At 43.2% G+C, this 18,713-nt stretch overlaps 1 protein-coding gene across 2 annotated transcripts in view; it reads right to left on the reverse strand.

Moving 5' to 3' along the window:
- The window catches only part of nvl (nuclear VCP like), a 29,498-nt gene that overhangs the window by 7,838 nt on the left and 2,947 nt on the right, over positions 1 to 18,713 (reverse strand). The window contains exons 4-18 of one of the 2 annotated variants that reach the window (XM_037124459.1): positions 16,932 to 16,984; positions 15,952 to 16,042; positions 15,775 to 15,835; positions 15,044 to 15,289; positions 13,387 to 13,489; positions 13,086 to 13,162; positions 12,386 to 12,520; positions 11,958 to 12,059; positions 11,722 to 11,839; positions 6,896 to 7,040; positions 6,478 to 6,790; positions 5,057 to 5,278; positions 2,148 to 2,252; positions 1,666 to 1,728; positions 1,249 to 1,368 (exon numbers count right to left, since the gene is read on the reverse strand). In XM_037124459.1, coding sequence (XP_036980354.1) covers positions 1,249 to 1,368; positions 1,666 to 1,728; positions 2,148 to 2,252; positions 5,057 to 5,278; positions 6,478 to 6,790; positions 6,896 to 7,040; positions 11,722 to 11,839; positions 11,958 to 12,059; positions 12,386 to 12,520; positions 13,086 to 13,162; positions 13,387 to 13,489; positions 15,044 to 15,289; positions 15,775 to 15,835; positions 15,952 to 16,042; positions 16,932 to 16,984 — 1,954 coding nt within the window. Of the gene's footprint in view, positions 1 to 1,248; positions 1,369 to 1,665; positions 1,729 to 2,147; positions 2,253 to 5,056; positions 5,279 to 6,477; positions 6,791 to 6,895; positions 7,041 to 11,721; positions 11,840 to 11,957; positions 12,060 to 12,385; positions 12,521 to 13,085; positions 13,163 to 13,386; positions 13,493 to 15,043; positions 15,290 to 15,774; positions 15,836 to 15,951; positions 16,043 to 16,931; positions 16,985 to 18,713 lie in introns of both variants that reach the window. The other variant, XM_037124458.1, reaches the window with a different exon arrangement.

Genomic DNA, 18,713 nt, shown 5'->3' on the forward strand with positions numbered 1-18,713 from the left:
AGGGGGCTCGGGAATGCATTATGTCAATGAGGGACTTCAAAAGAATACCTGCACAATTTTCACTTCACCCTCAGAAGTAGGCTTATTTGACTCATTTGAACCACATAAACATGTTTTTTTGTGTGTCATCTCCAAAGCGGGTGGATGGGGAAGGAAACCTCTCCTCCGGAGGTTGACGTGGAAATCAACCAGATTACTGAGCCAGAGGAGGAACTGCTGGGTGGACCCAGCGACCTGGACCACCACAGCAGCGGCAGAAGATTCAGGTGGTGGGATGAGTTAGCAGATAGCGATACAGACAGCTGTTATGACTGCAATGGCAGCAGCAGCACTTATTACAAGAGTCAGGACAGTGATGAGGACCATGAAGTCCCAGAAAAAGAGAAGGACCTACTTCCTGGACCTGTGACCAGGAAGAGGAAAAGAGATGATGAAGATGAAGACAACCAAGAAGGAGAAAAGATTCAGACACTATCAGTAACTGTTTATTGCATCACCAAACGGTCCCTATTGAGTTGTGTACTCACAGTGCAGTGCCTGTACTCACAGTGCTTATTAAAAGTATTCACCAAATACTTACGCAATCCTTTACATTACATATTTGTAATCTACTGACATTGTTTTGTAGAAATCTGTTTTCACTTTGCCACTTTTACATTTTTTTTGTCAAATAAAGCTAAATAAACTTAAAAACAACTCCCATGATCCTGTCAGTTAAGTTTGCTTTTGACAGCCCAACACCCATTAACCAATTCCTAAATGATTACAGACTAAGCTTCTGTCTTTCTTTCAGCACACTTGACTTTTTCCCTCAGACTGCTCTAGTGAAGCTCTTAGCAGACAGTGTGTCTGTATGCAAATTAACGTATAGACCTAAACATGCGTAACAGATCAAGAATGATCTCAGCGGTTTTGTTTTGAGAGAAAGAGCACTATGGTCAAAAATGACATATCATGCCTTTAAAGGCCACAAACTAGCAGCACATCACTCACACTGAGACACCATTGTTTTGAAAGCCTCTGCCACGATGTCAAGTTGTTCAGAAGGCTCCAAAAGAAAACTTTTCTATTTCACAAGCAGATGTGCATCAACTTGAGCGGGAAAAGCAGAGCCTCTGCTATTTAAATGCTGACCACATTTTGTGTCTTTATGATGCCTCTAGTGCCAATTCTGTGGCCAGTGTGTTGCACTGAAGAATCTGATGTCTTGCTCATGGATTCACTCAGACCTCATCTCAGACCTCTCACCTCATGGCCTGAGCGGCGAGGACACAGAGCATCGATCTCATCAAAGAAGATGACACAAGGAGCTGAGTTGCGTCCTCTCTGGAAGACCTGTCTGACAGCCCGCTCACTCTCTCCCACATACTGTAGACAAACACACAGACTGAATTAGTGTAATCAATTCGCCCTCTGTCAGGCTGCTCTGATAAATGGTCTGGTCAATAAGCATAATTAGAACAAGGATAATGTATTGCTCCAAAAGCTGTTGCAATATTACATGATGCTAGCAGAACAAAGTGAGTGACTGAGCCCCTTACAGTCAGAGGCTAAAGGCTGATAAGGGAGTGTCTGTTGGTTGTACTTAGATCCAAGACTACACAATGCAGCCATGCATAGACAGCCTGCACTACATCAGCATGTTCCTGCAGCTCAGTGACTCACCATGTTGAGCAGCTCTGGACCCTTGACAGAGATGAAGTTGAGGCCTGATTCATTGGCCACAGCCTGTCAGGAGACAACACAGTGATACACAGTGAGACAACAGCCAGCTCCACAGAAATATCTGTCCATACACTCTGATCCAACTGTTCCTGGTTTTAGGCAGAGGGCAGAAAACATTTTATTTAAATGTCAAATATTGTCCTAACTGGGATTTTCTGTCTTTTTGATTTTACAGCAGGTTTAGGTGCTACATAAGCACTGTGGACGTTTTAAAAGGCTTAACACATTAAGTAACAAACTTCAGGACTGCTGTACAGTTGTGATGTCACTATATGGCCACTGCCTTATAAATCAGTCTAAAACAGAATACCAGATACTGTCAATCATTTTACATTGAATTGCACTAAAGGTGTTCAAATAAGTGATATGACCGTGTAACTGAGCTAACAATCAGGTGTGATTGTGTTGGTGTGATGGGGAACCTTAGCCAGCAGTGTTTTTCCACATCCTGGAGGTCCAGCCAGCAGCACACCAGATGGAGCACTGAGGCCAAGAGCTCTGAACTGCTCTGGAGAATGCACCGGAGCCTGCAAGACACACACACACACACACGCAGACACACACACACACACAGACACACACACGCAGACACAGACACACACACACAGACACACACACACAGACACAGAGAGACACACAGACACACAGACACACAGACACACACACACGCAGACACACACACACAGACACAGAGAGACACACACACACACACACACACACACACACACACACACACACACACACAGACACAGAGAGAGACACACACACACACAGACACAGAGAGAGACACACACACACACACACACACACACACACACACACACACACACACACACACACACACACACACACACACACACAGACACACAGACATACACACACACACAGAGCTTTGTTATTGTGTGCCAACACTCAGAATATGCACAGTGCCAGCCAGGTCACATTTTGGTCATTTTGCCCAGCAGTATATTTATTGAGTCAACTGTTTTACTCTTGGAGAGTCATGTGTTGAAATAAAAAGTCTTTTGTTTGTTTGTGGAACTGCCTCAGCTTAGTTGTGGAACTATTACTCAAATGAGGGGTCAAACTCAAAACTCACACAAATATAGTAAGTATAGTAACATGACATTTTGTTTGGGGGCTGTAAGTCACTGGATGATTAGTGAATGTATATTGTGGCCTTTTGAAAATGTCCACCTGGCTTTGACCCGTATACAGACAAGGAGTAGGCCAACTGATTCGTGCTCCTGTGGCCACTGTGCATCTCCAGTAAGTTGGTCCAGAAGCTACCAAAGGTAGAGGAGTTGAAGAGGCATCTGACATCACAGCAGATGTTTTTCACCAAAGCAAAATCTCAAAGTGGAGCTGCTGTGAAAGTAAGTTTTATTGTAGCAGAGGAGATCAAATCAGCTCAGCCATTTACCGAGGGAGAGTTTCAGAAGAGCTGCATGATGAAAGTGTGCGATGTCATGTGTCCAGATAAAAAGCAGGTGTTTGCAAATGTAAGCCTTAGCTTTGTGAGATGCCACAGATTGCAAAACACAGTTGATTGAAAGAGGGAAAGACTTTGTGCTGTGGATCCATGGAGTGGACTCCAGTTTGTGCGTTACAGAGGAAATACTGGACATTAAATCGATGCACGGGACAACGAAAGGAAAAGACATCTTTGAAAATGTATGTCAAAGCGTAACCGACATGAAACAGCCTTGGGACAAACTTGTTGGACTTGCGGATGGAGCACCAGCGATTTGCGGTGAAAAAAGTGGACTAGTGGGAAGGATGCGCTTAACCTGTTAGTGAACGCCCCATTTGAAGGTTCTTATTCCAAAACGACATACTGAAATTAAAAGCATGACAGCTCCCACATAGTTTGAGACTCAGTGATGTGCCATTGGAAAGGTAACACCCTCAAGTTTTTTTTAGAAGTGCAAGTGTGATTCTATGACGTACCGACACAGAGTTACAGTGGTTGGAACACATGTTTTGGTTTCCATCCAATTCAAATGTCAAGATATAAGATATAAGGGTTCAGGTATGTCTATGGACACAGCAGATTAGGCCATAGCCACAGGTCTCAACTTGCTACTTGCTTCAAAATTTGAAGTTGAAAGACTAAAAAATTGATTTTTCACATTTTTTTTTCTAAAGGCATGTCTGTGCGTTTTGCTTGGGACTTTTGGTTTCCAAGAGCGCCTACTGAGATTCAAAGGCTCATAACTTGAGAACCCCTTTTACCTAGAAACATAATCTTGGTTTCAAATGAAAGTTAAGACCCTGGGGTTTCTTGCTTGTTTCTTGATTTGATGCTGCTCATTCTGGGATAGAATGACAGAGGCATAACCGTTGAAAACAACATTTTTACCATTCCGCCTACAGGATTTTAATTAGAAAAAAGCCAAAGTGAACTTGAAAAATGTTTTATATAAATATTAGAAAAATAGTAGAAGAACTTAAATACAAACAGAACATTCTTGCTTCTTGCGGTAGAGGGCTCTTTCTAATGTTGTGTCATGGTGAGTTTAGAAGGCTATTACATGGTCTGGAAATAACTTTTTTCCTTTGTGTTTGGACTTAAAATAATCACGACAGTCTCAGCTTCCCAACAGTGTGCGGCATGAGTATATACTGTTAAGAACTGATGCTTAAAACTATTAGCAAAGTTTTTACAAAGTTTTGGAGCACCCCCTCTTGGTGAAGGGTGTTCCTATGTTGGAATGATGATCCTTAACAGGTTAAAGATGTGGGAGGAGAAACGCGCCACAGTGTTGCCAAATGGCCACTTTGCTGATAAACTGAGAGCACTTTGCACTGAGTTCGCACGGCGCCTTGGTGACTTTGAAGCACAGAAAAGTAATTTCAAGCTGCTTCGCAACCCATTTACCATCACCGTGGAAACTGCACCTGTACAGATGCAGATGTAACAGGACACTAAAGGCAAAGTACAACACTGTGGGGCCGCACAGTTCATTCGCTTCATTCCTGAAGCAGTGAAACAGCTCCGTCAACATGCAGCTCTGTGTATGTTTAGCAGCACACATCTGTGTGAGCAGCTGTTCTCTGTGATGAAATTTAACAAAACATCACACAGGAGTCTCATTTGTTACCAAGTACAGGGTGAATGACTCGCTGTCAGCAAAATAAAAAGCTGAAGGCTTTATATCAGATCACAGAGAGCGCAGGACGGAACAAATGTTAGGATCCAAAAAAATCCCTCCACATCTATGGCAACAGTTTGTAAAGTAAAGTATGACTACTTATTGCAGAATAATGACCTCATAGTGGGAATCAAACTTTTCTCAGTCTGGATTAGTGTGAATAATGTGCAGTTTACCAGTATGGCCATGGTGAGCTCCTCTCTGATGTCCTGCAGGGCTCCCACATCATCCCAGGTGACATCAGGCACGGTGGCGAAGCCTTCCCTCTTGGCTGAGGGTTGGACACTGGCCAGAGAGGACTGGAAGTCTGACATGAGGATGGACAGGCTGGCCAACTCTTCCTCTGACAGTGTATCAGTGTTCTTCAACAGGAGCAACAAGTGACACAGCTGCCCCTGCTGAATGGAGAACCCAGATCATCAGAAAACACAGGGGAACAGCAAATAAAAACCAAGTTCAAAACACAGAACTGGAAATGTCAACACTCTCACACTGACAGGCACTAAAACTTTGTTGGTAATGTTGAAGTTCAGCAGCAGACATAGATCATGACAAACAGGCCCCACTCTTCAGTTACACATGTGAATATTTTTGGAACTTGTAAGCAACACTTTTATTCATGGCTTTCATTTAGTTTTTAGGGGAAGAAATCTTGTTTTTTTTTTATTTCATTTTAGTTGTTTTTCATGAATCACTTTATCAACATTTAGTAACATTTATTCATATTTGTGTTATAATTCAAGACCCGGACGTTTTTATGACTTTTGGGGATTTTCACTAAAATTCTAAACAAATGGTTTTTTTATTTGTCAATTTAAAGTCATGTTTATTTGGTCAAACTTTACAGATCTGAACTTCAAACGATTGCAGGTATAATAATGTGAGACAAAACGCAGCTTGTTTAGTTTGTGTCTGGCGATACACAAAGACAGCAGTGTTGTTGTGAATAAATACAACAAAGCAATAGGTCCAACTTCCATGACTGTCTTGATCAAACTTTGACAAATATAGGGTCTTAACGCACAGAATGTCATTTCTGACATTAAGGGTCTCTCAATTAAAACAAAACATATGCTGAAGGTGGTGTGGGATCAAGGAAGTTTGATGTCTTCATTGTTAAACATCTCCCATTGCTGAGGAAAATCCTCAGTGTGTTCACGGACGAGTAAATGTTGTTAAGTTCTGTTCACATCACATTTAGTCTTGTTCAAAACATTCTTCCTCACTCTCTGACTCTCTCTGGGGAGTTGTGGCAACAGGTGACTAAATGATTGCTAAAATTGTGAATTGAACATTATTTGGGATAATCTAAGAACACAGTTCAACAAAATACACAATCACAGTCTGATCCTTTTTAAATATTTACTGCTGAAATCTTACATATGAAATCTTCGAGGATCTGCAGGTTGCTTTAACACTGACTGAAAAGGGAAACTAATATCTGTCTTAGAGACTGGAAAACAAATTTGTAACATGTAAACACAGCAGTCTTTATGGTTGGAAGTAACTTAAAGTTTTTTTCCATCAGCATGGCAGTGAGTAGATGATGAGTGAATTTTCATTTTTGAGTGAACTGTATTATCAAAGCTCATTATACCTGCTGTTGATTCTGTCCTGACTCCTCCTCAGCTCCTGGGTTGATGTTTGCTGTCTGCTGCTCTCTGATCTCTTTTCCCATCACATCAGCTTCAGTCTGATCTGTGCTTGGTAGCAGCTCTTTACTGGAGCTCTGGCTGTGGCTGTGTGACTGTCCTCTTGTTTCCAGCAAAACCCTGTTTATAGCGGTCATAGCAGCTTCACGGCACAGAGCCATAAGGTCTGCACCCACGTAGCCTGGTGTGAGCCTGGCCAGCTGCTGGTAGTCAAAATCCTCCGGCAGCTTCAGCTTTCGACACAATGTCTTCAAGATCCTTTTTTGTATGTAATAATAAACAATCAATGGATTAATTATCATCCTTTCAAACTTTTACATAGTAATGTGGATCCCCTTCTCTCCTTAAATACGTTTAACTGACCTGAGACGAGCTGCCTCATCAGGAATCCCCAGGCAGATCTCTCTGTCAAAGCGTCCGGCTCTGCGGAGGGCAGGATCCAGGGAGTCCGGCCTGTTGGTGGCACCAATGACAAGGACCTGTGCTGTCACTGTCAGGCTGTTCAAGTCTGGCAGGAGAAAAGAACCAGACAAATATTATCTCACCTGTGGAGGTCTAGTTGAAGTTTGCTTGTGTTAAATACAAGGACCATACTGATTAGTCACTTATCAGTTATAGATAGATGTAAATCATCAGTTAAAAGATGTCTTGTGCAAGGAGACCAATTGCTGTAACTGCAATTTCCTCTTGCAGCTTAAGTTTATATTCACACATTCATTCATTCTGGCTGAATCTTTAACCACTCCTCCTGACAGAATCGATGAAGTTCAACTACATTTGTTGGCTTCCTGGTACAGATTTGTTTCTTCAGTACAGTCCACATGTTCTCTATGGGGTCAAGTCAGGACTTTGTGAAGGACATTCCAAAACCTCAATTCAAACCTGATCAACCATTCCTTTCCCACTTCTGATATGTGTTTGGGATCATTGTTCTGTTAGAAGACCCAACTGCATCCAAGACCCAATCTTCTGCTGATGATTTTAGGTTTTCCTGAAGAATTTGGAGATAATCATCCTTCTTCATTATTCCATTCACTTTCTTTAGAGCAGCAGATTCACTGGCAGCAAAACAGCCCCACAGTATAATAGTGCCAGCACCATGCCTGACAGCAGGTGGGTGTTCTTGGGGTTAAAGGCATCAGAATCAGAAAATCAGAAAAAGCTTTATTGCCAAGTACGATGTTACACATACGAGGAATTTGTTGTGGTGATATTGGTGCATGCATCAAATAACTAATAAGTGAAAATATAACAAATTAACAATATAAACTATTTAAAGAATAGAAAATATAACAAATTAACAATATAAACTATTTTAAAAAGTAGAAAATATGACTATACAATATAAATATATATACACAATCTGTTTTTTGGGTAAAAGGATAAAAGAGCAGACCAGCTGGCAGTGAACAATTACAAGAATGATGTGCAAATGAAAATGTGCAAATGAACAGGATGTTCAAGGTGAGCGTTAATGTAACGCATAGAGTTATGGTGCTGTCAGTGTGACAGTAGAGTCAGTGGTAGAGGTGGAGTGTGAGGAGTGTCAGGGGGGATTCAGGCCTTGTTGATAAGGCTGACAGCAGACGGGAAGAAACTGTTCTTGTGGCGTGAGGTTTTGGTCCTGATGGACCGCAGCCTCCTGCCAGAGGGGAGTGTCTCAAAGAGTTTGTGACCGGGATGGGAGGGATCAGCAACAATCTTTCCTGCACGCCTCAGGGTCCTGGAGGTGTACAGGTCCTGAAGAGATGGGAGGTTGCAGCCAATCACCTTCTCTGCTGACCGAATGACACGCTGCAGCCTGCCCTTGTCCTTGGCGGTGGCAGCAGCGTACCAGATGATGATGGAGGAGGTGATGATGGACTCAATGATGGCTGTGTAGAAGTGCACCATCATTGTCTTCGGCAGACTGAATTTCTGCAGCTGCCGCAGGAAGTACATCCTCTGCTGTGCTTTCTTGATGAGGGAGCTAATGTTCAGCTCCCACTTGAGGTCCTGGGAGATGATTGTTCCCAGGAAGCGGAAAGACTCCACAGTGTCAATAGTGGAGTCACAGAGGGTGATGGGGGCAGGTGAGGCTGAGTTCTTCCTGTAGTCCACAACCAACTCCACTGTCTTTAGAGCATTGAGCTCTAGGCTGTTCTGGTTGCACCAGGTCACCAGGTGGTCAACCTCCCACCTGTAGGCGGACTCGTCACCATCAGAGATGAGTCCGATGAGGGTGGTGTCGTCCGCAAACTTCAGGAGCTTGACGGACTGGTGACTGGAGGTGCAGCTGTTGGTGTACAGGGAGAAGAGCAGAGGAGAAAGAACACAGCCCTGGGGGGATCCGGTACTGATAGTCTGTGCATCGGAGATGTGTTTTCCCAGCTTTACACACTGTTTCCTGTCAGACAGGAAGTCAGTAATCCACCTGCAGGTGGAGTCAGGCACGTTCAGCTGGGAGAGCTTCTCCTGTAGCAGAGCTGGGATGATGGTGTTGAAAGCAGAGCTGAAATCCACAAACAGGATCCTGGCGTAGGTTCCTGTAGAGTCCAGGTGCTGGAGGATATAGTGGAGGGCCAGGTTGACAGCATCGTCTACAGACCTGTTGGCTCTGTAAGCAAACTGCAGGGGGTCCAGGAGAGGGTCGGTGATGTCCTTGAGGTGAGAGAGCACAAGGCGCTCAAAGGACTTCATGACCACAGAGGTCAGGGCGACGGGTCTGAAGTCGTTAAGTCCGGTGGTCCTTGGCTTCTTGGGGACAGGGATGATGGTTGAGGTCTTGAAGCAGGCTGGCACGTGACAGGTCTCCAGTGAGGTGTTAAAAATGTCTGTGAACACTGGGGACAGCTGATCAGCACAGTGCTTCAGGGAGGATGGGGAGACCGAATCCGGTCCAGCAGCTTTCCGGGGGTTCTGTCTCTTGAAGAGTTTGTTGACGTCCCTCTCATGGATGGAAAGAGTCGTCACTGAGGAGGGGGAGCCCTTTAAGGTGGGCATTGGTGGAGGTGACTGGAGTTGGAGCTGGAGCTGTTGGGAGGTGTCGTGGGGGATGGTGTCAGGACTGTCCCTTTGTCTTTCAAAGCGGCAGTAGAACTCGTTCAGGTCGTTGGCTAGGCGTCGGTCGTTAATGGAGTGGGGGGCTTTAGGCTTGTAGTTGGTGATCTGCCTGAGCCCTTTCCAGACAGACGCAGAGTCGTTAGCTGAGAACTGGTGTTGGAGCTTCTCAGAGTACTGTCGTTTAGCCTCTTTCACCGCCTTGCTAAACTTGTACTTCGCCTCTTTGAATCTGTCTTTGTCCCCACTCCTGAAGGCCTCTTCCTTAGCAAGCCTTAGCTGTCTGAGTTTGGCTGTGAACCAGGGTTTGTCATTGTTGTAACTCACCCTGGTCCGTGTTGGAACACAGCAGTCTTCACAGAAGCTGATGTATGAAGTCACAGCCTCTGTGTACTCATCCAGACTGTTGGTAGCAGTCCTGAACACATCCCAGTCAGTAGAGTCCAAACACGCCTGGAGATCCTCCACAGCTTCACTGGTCCACGTCTTTGAAGTCCTCACTACAGGTTTGCAGAGCTTTAGTTTCTGCCTGTAGGCAGGAATCAGGTGGAGCATGACGTGGTCAGAGTGACCCAGTGCAGCACGGGGGACGGCGTGATAAGCATCCCTGACTGTGGTGTAACAGTGATCCAGAATTTTCCCCTCTCTGGTCGGGCATTTAACAAACTGTCTGTATTTAGGGAGATCGTGTGTGAGGTTGCCTTTGTTAAAGTCTCCAGAGACAATAACCAAAGAGTCCGGGTTGGTCCGCTCCACACACAGTATCTGGTCGGCGAGCATGCGCTGTGCGTCCTGCACGTTGCCCTGCGGCGGGATGTAAACACCGACCAGAATGAATGAAGCGAACTCACGGGGTGAATAAAACGGCTTGCAGTTAATGATAAAAGATTCCAGGTCAGGAGAACAGTGCTGCTGGATCACTGTTATGTTGTTGCACCAGCCACCGTTGATTTAAAAACAGATTCCTCCGCCTTTAGTTTTGCCGGAAAGTGCCGTGTCTCTGTCCGCGCGGTAGAGATTGAAGCCTGCCAGCTGCAGCGCAGAGTCCGGAATTAGTCCGCACAGCCACGTCTCCGTGAAGCACAAAACCGCAGATGTATGAAAGTCCCTGTTTTTGCCCAACAGCAGTTGCAGTTCCTCCGTTTTGTTGGGCAGTGATCGCACGTTAGAGAGAAATATTCCCGGTAACGCTGTGCGTAGTCCGCGCTGGCGAAGACGCAGCCTTTCACCTTTCACACCTCCAAACATACTGCTGCTCATTGTGGCCAAACAGCTACATTTTTGTTTCAACACAGAGTTTTCCTCCAGAAGGTTTCTCTTTGTCCATGTGATCAGCAGCAAACATCAGTGGAGCTTTAAGCTGCCCTGTCTGGATCCAGAGCTTCTTTCTTGCAGTTTCTCAGCTCATGTTGATGTAAAACACACATGAATGTGGACACTGTCACCTTACTTCCAGCAGCTTCACATTCATTGCAGACTTGCTTCTTGGTGGTTTTTGGTTGACTCTTGACCATCCTGAGCAGTTTTCTCTCAGCCGCTGGTGATAGCTTGTGTTTTCTAACTGTACCATGCACTTTATACTTACAGTCTGTACAGTTGATCTTGGGACCTGTAACTGCTTTGAAATGGCTTCAAGTGACTTTCCTGACTTGTTCAAATCAATAATGTCAATGCTGAGCTCCTTAGACTTTCCCACTGTAGTGTTTGCGGCTGAGTCTAGTGGATGTATCAAACACATCCTATCAAAATGGGCCCAGAAAAGTCACCAGCTGTTATCAATCAGAATCACTCAGAGGAAATTAAGAGGCCATGTTACAAAGAACATTTGAGTCACAAAACTTTCTGTAATCATCAAAATCATTCGAGTTGCTTCATTTGTATTTCTGATCCTGCAGATCTGGTCACATTTTCAGAAGACCTGGAATAAATTCATCATTGAACAAAACTTCATCAATGTTTTCTGTGACAAAGTAACTTGTGTTCCTCTCATTCATCACAGAAAAAATGAGAGTTGTAGAAATCATTGGAACTGAAGCCTTTCATGATATACATGTTCTTATCAAGTGGGTTTCAACTTTTGACCATGTCTGTATGTATACAATATCATGAAACTAGTTTTTTGTACTCTGGGCAAAGGCAGTGTATCCTACCATCCATGCAGGTTAGCAGCTGGGCTACAATCCTCCGCTCCATGTCTTTAGAGGCCACCTCTCTCTTAGGGGTGATGGCATCTATCTCATCTATGAACAGGATACATGGAGCTGAGCTCTGCAAGGGGTGAACAGAACCAGTGATGTTCAGAGACAAAGACAAAGTCCAAATGTTTTATCGGTCATTAATGATATGAACACTTAGACAGTATGATCAAGAAGAATATACCACTGACCACAGCCAGGTCAAACAGTTCTCTGAGCTTCTGCTCAGATTCCCCAGATACTCCAGACACCAGCTCAGGGGCAGACACTTTCAACATGGGCAGCTGTAGCTCCTGAAACACACAAACACATTCTTTTATTTAACAAATGCCCAAAATATACTGAACATTTATTCCTAGCTGGAAAATTTGCACTTCTAGTTACCGTTTTCCTGTTGCGCTCACTCCAAAAGCTGTTAAGGCCGTCAAAAAACAATGCACAAATCCAAAAATTTGACTCTGACTGAAAGAATCCTTAGTTAGTGTGCAGGTCTCCCCACTCGCCCTCTGTGGCTTGCATTCAACTGCAACTGTACCACAGACACGGTAGAGTAATGTTGTGTTTCTTTTGTTTGTTTGCATTTTTAGGCTTCAGAAAATGGGACTTAATAAATACTCACCCCAGCCACAGCCTGGGCCAGCAGGGTCTTTCCACAGCCAGGAGGGCCATGGAGCAGGAAGCCCCTTGGAGGAGCCATTCCCAGCTGCTGGTACACCTCTGGGTGACGCATGTGGATCAGCAGCTTACACACATCCTGCAACAATGTCAAATTGTGTAAACAGCTGGGTGAAAACAACAATACACATGCAGAATGTAGCATTAAGTCCTGTTATGTGGGATTAAACAGTAGCCCTTCTCACACAGAGCCACAGCATTATCTCCACAGTGAGGGCTCGCCACTTCTCCACCTTTGTTTGTTGAGGATCAGTGACAGGATGACAGACACTTCTCCACTTATAAGTGCAGTGTTTTTTTTTCTCATATAAGTCATGAACGTGACTACTAGTTACTATGTTACTGTTGTTTGGTCCTGTAACGGGACATATCTCTTTATTTTGTTGAATGAAGGATCTATTTAGTGATCATCAGACCGACACACCGCCGCTCCATTCACAAAGATGCCAGTTTGCCTAGCTGAGGCAAAATTTCACCCCTTGCTACATCTGAAACTTTGACACAGGGAGGGATGTGGAGAATTGGAACAGGATGGCTGCACTCATAATGCAGTGTGAATGGGGCTAGTGTCTGACTTTTGTCGAGTAACAGCAAATTTCCTAGCAGCATCGACAGTTGGAAGTAGAATGTTTAGAGATACTAACCGTTAATGTTTCCTCATTACCTCCCACATCTTCAAACTTCAAAGAGGGATACTGTAGCTCTGGCGACTTGGATTTTGCTAAGAAGTAATTCATACAGAAAAAATGACTTGTGGAACATAGATTACACTATTACAGAAATCACAGCTGACTGTGGGATTGACTTGTTATCTGTTAACAAAAATACACGTGTTCATAAATAATGAAAGTTCAAAGTGGATTGTAATGTTGTGTGTGTTTCAATGATACATTAAAAATATATAGTATTTCATAGTTAAATTGCACTATTTAGACGGAGTAGTACCCTTCCTGTTCAGTGTGCGAGAATCAGTAATGTCAGTGGAGCTCTTCATCCTTTTCTTTGCCTTCTTGTGAGATTTCTCAGGCTCCAGCAAGGGCACGTCTGTCTGCTGGAGACAAAAATACATGGCAATCAGTGTATGAGATGAGCATCATCAGCTGAACGAAGGGTCACAATGCAATGAAAAACCTCCTTCACAGATGGAGTCCTGTCCATTAATTTCAGAGCCAGAGACATTTTCTAAAAGGAATACCAATGATTCTTGGGTTATTAAAAACAGCTAATTAGACTTCCAGTATTGATAAGAACATAATAAAAAAAAATCTCAATAACTAATGTTTGAAAGACTTATCAAATATCTTAAATATCAAATGTTTTTTATGCTAAGTTGGCATGGTAATATCTCTGATGTGAATTATGTTTCATTACTATCAATCATGCCCAGAGGAAAGGAAAACTGGAAAAGAGATCTCAGTCGTGTCTCATTCATTTCTCCTAGACAACTATGAGATCTATGTGAGAACAAGATGAGGCTGTGGCTGATTTCTCCTGTTTCTCAATTGTTTCTTGTGAGAAACAGGTGCAGAAAATCTCAACGTGGGCTCCCTGTAAGTTTCAAAGGAGATCTCATCAAGCTCTCAGTGAAGTCTCAGAATGTCTTCCCAGTACTGGAAAGGAGCAAGGTTTAAGCAGTAAAGTCTCAAGTCTCACCTATTGCTCCTATGGGATTTTGGAGAAGCAAATGAGAAATGTTTGAGACCAAAAAAGACTACAACGAGACTGAAATGAGAACTCTCATTGAGCTCCTTTACGGCTCCACAGCCATAAAGGATCTTTGAGCAGAAAAATTTTCCTCTGGGTGGTGTTTGCCTGTTCCCCATGGGCAAGAACATAGCGAGAGTATCCAGCAGAAACAGGGACAAGGGTAAAGGTCTGAGCAACTGGTGTCCCTGTGTCTGACTGGCTGGAATATTGTTATGTGGCAGTTAGGGCTGTGACGATACACCAAACTCACGATTTGGTTTGTATCACAATTTTTGACCCACGGTTCGATACAAACCTCAATATATATTTTTTTTTTTTTAGTTAAACCAGGGTTCTCCCCAGACAATGGAACGGTGGCGCAGCGCTGCTATACTGCTAGCTCAGCGCCACTATACTCATTTTCAATGTTAGTTGCTTTGTAGCGGGTGAGGGTGACGAGCCAGCGTCCGTCTCGCTTTCTGTGTGAGTTATGCAGTGGTTCGTCTTTACAGCGGTGTTTCGCTCTGTGTGAACCAACAACAGCGGAGAACTGGCGAATGACCGCTGCGGTGTTAATGTGGTGTTACTGACAGCTCATAGGACTGATCTGGACTGGAAGTTGTGTCGCGATTCTGCCTTCTCACAGCGCGAGACAGGCTCGTGGATCTGAGGGTTGCGACTTCAGCTATGATACGTGTATCGTTACAGCCCTAGGGCAGTGCCTGAGCCAACTTTCTTCAACTCCCAGTTACAGAGCCCAGATTTTTATAAACATCTGCTTATTTTAAAGCACAGCCAATTATATACTGCAAGGACGTATATGCTTAATGTTAACGCAAATTATGTTATATTAGGATGACTGACTGGACACCCTTACTGCATCTGGAGTACAGACGTGCCCTCCATACATACATACATTAGCCTCTGCATTAGCTGGCTCTTCGTCACACAGGTCGATAAGGATGTTGCTCTTCTCAGGGCCCCTGCTTTTGTCAATGAACCATCCTCCTGTGGACACAAGCGTCCCTGTGCTGGGAGTGGGGTTAGCTATGCTAGCAGTACTGCCGGTAGTGAGCTGATCAGGTCCGGGTGAGCAGGTGCTGGAGTCTGGGTGTCCTTTCCGGTACAGAGATGTCAGAGAACTGTTCATGTGGTTGGCAGGCTGTGGATGGCATAAAGCAGCATCAAGGTATGGTCAAATCTCACAGTCCACTAGAATAACCCCCTTCACGCAAAGTTGCTATTCCTGAGCTATAGCGTTGAATAATGGCCAGAACATTTTTGCAGAACATTGTGATGTCAGAGTGATGTCTTCACTTCATCATTTTATCATATTATCATATTAGACAATTGTGTGAAAATTTATCAAAATTATCTTTGGTGAAAAGTTTGACATAATATTAAACACACAGGCTAGTCTTTCCCATCAGCTTGATGGTTTGGCATTGTTTGTATTTTGACATGATGTAGAACCAGACAAAGTCTAAAATCGTTTAACTGTGCAGTCTGTGTGGAGCCAAGTCCTCTTTGAGTGCTGAATGTGTGGATATATTTCATAAGCAATTGGTGTGGGTTATATAATGTAATAACACATGCTTCAAAACTCTACGACCAACTCTACGAGGTAACCTTCATATCATTTCTTACAGTGTTTTCCAGAATATGGTCATCACTCTCGGAGGATTCCTCTGAACTACTGCTGCCTTCGCTGTGAACACAAAATTTTGAGTCGCGTGAGTTGTATATTGGAACAGAGGATACAGAGGGTCATCGAGAACGAAATAATCCTACTGGTTCAAACTAGGCAGTCAGAGGGTCATTTACCCAGTGTCAGCATGGTTGTGCTTGGCCCTCTTGGCCATGTGTTTGCTCTCCAGATCAGTAAGGTCAGACTCCTTTGTGATGGCTTCATACACTACAGAAGAGGTAGATGGGAGAAAGAAAAATCAGTTCTTCTCTCAGTACTCCAAAACAAGCATTTGATCATGAAAACTGGAATGGCCTAGTTGATTTGTGAGGCTGGAGAGGTCGTGTGTGTGATTATTTTTGGTTTATTAGAATTAAAACGAGTATTACTTTAAATGGATGGGTCTTTTCTCCTATGATTGCATGACAATAATTCCATCATCCTGCCCCTCAACAGAACACAACTCCAGTGTGAATTTAAAGTTTTAAAAATATTTTAAATATCTTAAACATTTTTAAAACAAAGAAAGATATGATTTCATGTTTAACATTTGCTGAACTAACAAGAAGGAAGAGTTAAAAATGTGTAATAGACGATGTTAATGAAGGTTCTCAGTCATCCAGGTGATGGTAAACCTATTTTCTGTATCGAAGACAACTTGACTTGCTTCAGTATCTTTTAAACGTTTCACCTCTCATCCAAGATGCATTTTCAGTTCTAACTGAAAAGGAGTTGGCAAGCTTTTAAGCCCTGTGTGGGAGTGTCCTTACAGAGTCGTTAAGGACAGTCTGAGCTGTTCAATGCAGCCAGCAATGCACAAATTTGTACAGTGGGTAGACAGAAAGAAACAAACACAAAAAAACTAATGTTGAGAGGTGAAACCAAATTTACAAGAAGGCACAGATGATACTGATTTTGCAGAATTTGGTCACAAATGGCCACCTACAGAAGACGTATAGGTGCTCTGACCTCACTGCATCCCCAAATAGTCTTGGGGGCATTCCCAAATGTACGTAGAGCTGACCACCTGGGATCAGATCACTCAAGACGCATGTTGAATTGGGCTAAGTCTAAGGGCAGTAAGGCATCAAACTACAGTGCTTTTGCCTTTTCTTACCTTTCTCTACTTGAATCCTGAATGCTGTCTTGTTTCTTCTTCCATACTCCATTCTATGGAAATTATATAAACCAAACAATTCATGACTTTTAATGAACAGACATATGTGTCAATATACAATCACTGACCTGTCTATCCAAAAAGCCTGTAATATTTTATGTCCATGTCTATGAGCCCGCGAGCTGCGATGCCAGAAACACAGCCGGCTCGTAGCTCTTCTTCTTGTTTACTGGCAGTTAGCATCCAGCTCTGTACCGCCACCTGCTGCTCTGGAGTGTTCGCGCTTCGCCTCGTTAGTAAATGAGAAAAAGAAGTTGCGCGTGTCTGTGAACCGAACGGTACAGACGCCCCGAACCGTGATAAGCGTACCGAATGGAACAGATTTTTTTGATGAACTCTTCCACCCCCAGTTCTTTCCAATTCAGTCGTCTGAGCCCTGACCATGGACACTGTACACAAAATTTGTCCTCTACATCCAAGATACCCTAAGATAACTTGGCAACATTCATTCATTCAAATAATTGTTGCTGAATGGTTACAGTAATCAAATAAATAGCAGGAAGCTTTTTTTAAACCAAATGACAAACTGGTCAATTTCAACCATTCATGTCTCTGCTAGTTTTCTCTTCTTTGCAACCAAATTTTGGTTCTGTGAAGTATCAGTTCAAATCAATCACATGCAGAAGTTAGATGATCCTGCAAAAAAAAAAGTGCCACAGACTTTACTATATATAGATTCAGAGCTGAAAAACCCACTTTGCCAAGTCTTTCAGCCACTCAGCCACCACTTGATGCCACATGGACACATTTTCTTCTTCTGCTCCCATAAACCCTAGCTGTTGACATTTCTAAATATATATGTACAACATCTAAGAAAAAGAGAATCTACTGTCCACTGAGGGAATGAGGATGCCTCCGTCACAATGTAACTATCTTTTTAGCAGCAGTTAGTCCAGCTAGCATCTTTTAGGTTAGGTTATTCTAAGCTTTGATAAAGAATTCAACAATAAGAAGGGAAAAGTTACTGGAACAGATGCTGACATCAAATCAAACCTCGCACCTGAACTGTGAAACAGACAGTCCCACATCATATGAATGAAAGAACCAGGACCCTTAAGACTGCAAAAAGTGCACATTGGGTCATTGATCAGATTCATGTTACAGAGTCCAAGTGAAGTTAAATATGTCCTGTGTTCGTAGTTCAAACTAATTTGTTGATGATGAGGGTTGTGAGAAGCCTCAACAAAACTGAATTTAAAAACAGATTTAAATCAGGGCAGTCATACCTCCACATCCTGTCATGTGGTAGATTTTTATAAGAGATCACGAGAAAGAACTGACATAATATTGACTCTATAACTTTTTTTCCCCCTTGTACAGCAAATCAGTGTGTGGCTTATCTTGTTTTTTGAGAGTGGACAAAATATTAATCTTAGCTCAATAGCACAATACACATTGATAACGTCAAACTATTTTGACATTAACAACTCAGCCAAACTTCTTCAGGTTGTCATGTGACAGATGGCATAATTGATAATATCTAATATACAAACAATTGTAATCTCTGACATTTCGATAAAAGTGAATATCTAATGAGTAAAGATTACGATCTCCAACATTTGTTCAGCAATAGCGTTAACAACATAGTTAGATATGGAAGAATGTTCTCCACTGCTGTTTGTTCACACATAGCCAAGCAGCTCTGGCGTGAAGACGAACCAGTGTGTAATGCACACAGTAAGTCAGCACCGCAGATCCAAAAGAGGCGTGACAGGACACTTC

The sequence above is a fragment of the Acanthopagrus latus genome, chromosome 15 (assembly GCF_904848185.1).
Source record: "Acanthopagrus latus isolate v.2019 chromosome 15, fAcaLat1.1, whole genome shotgun sequence".
NCBI classification, from domain to species: domain Eukaryota; kingdom Metazoa; phylum Chordata; class Actinopteri; order Spariformes; family Sparidae; genus Acanthopagrus; species Acanthopagrus latus.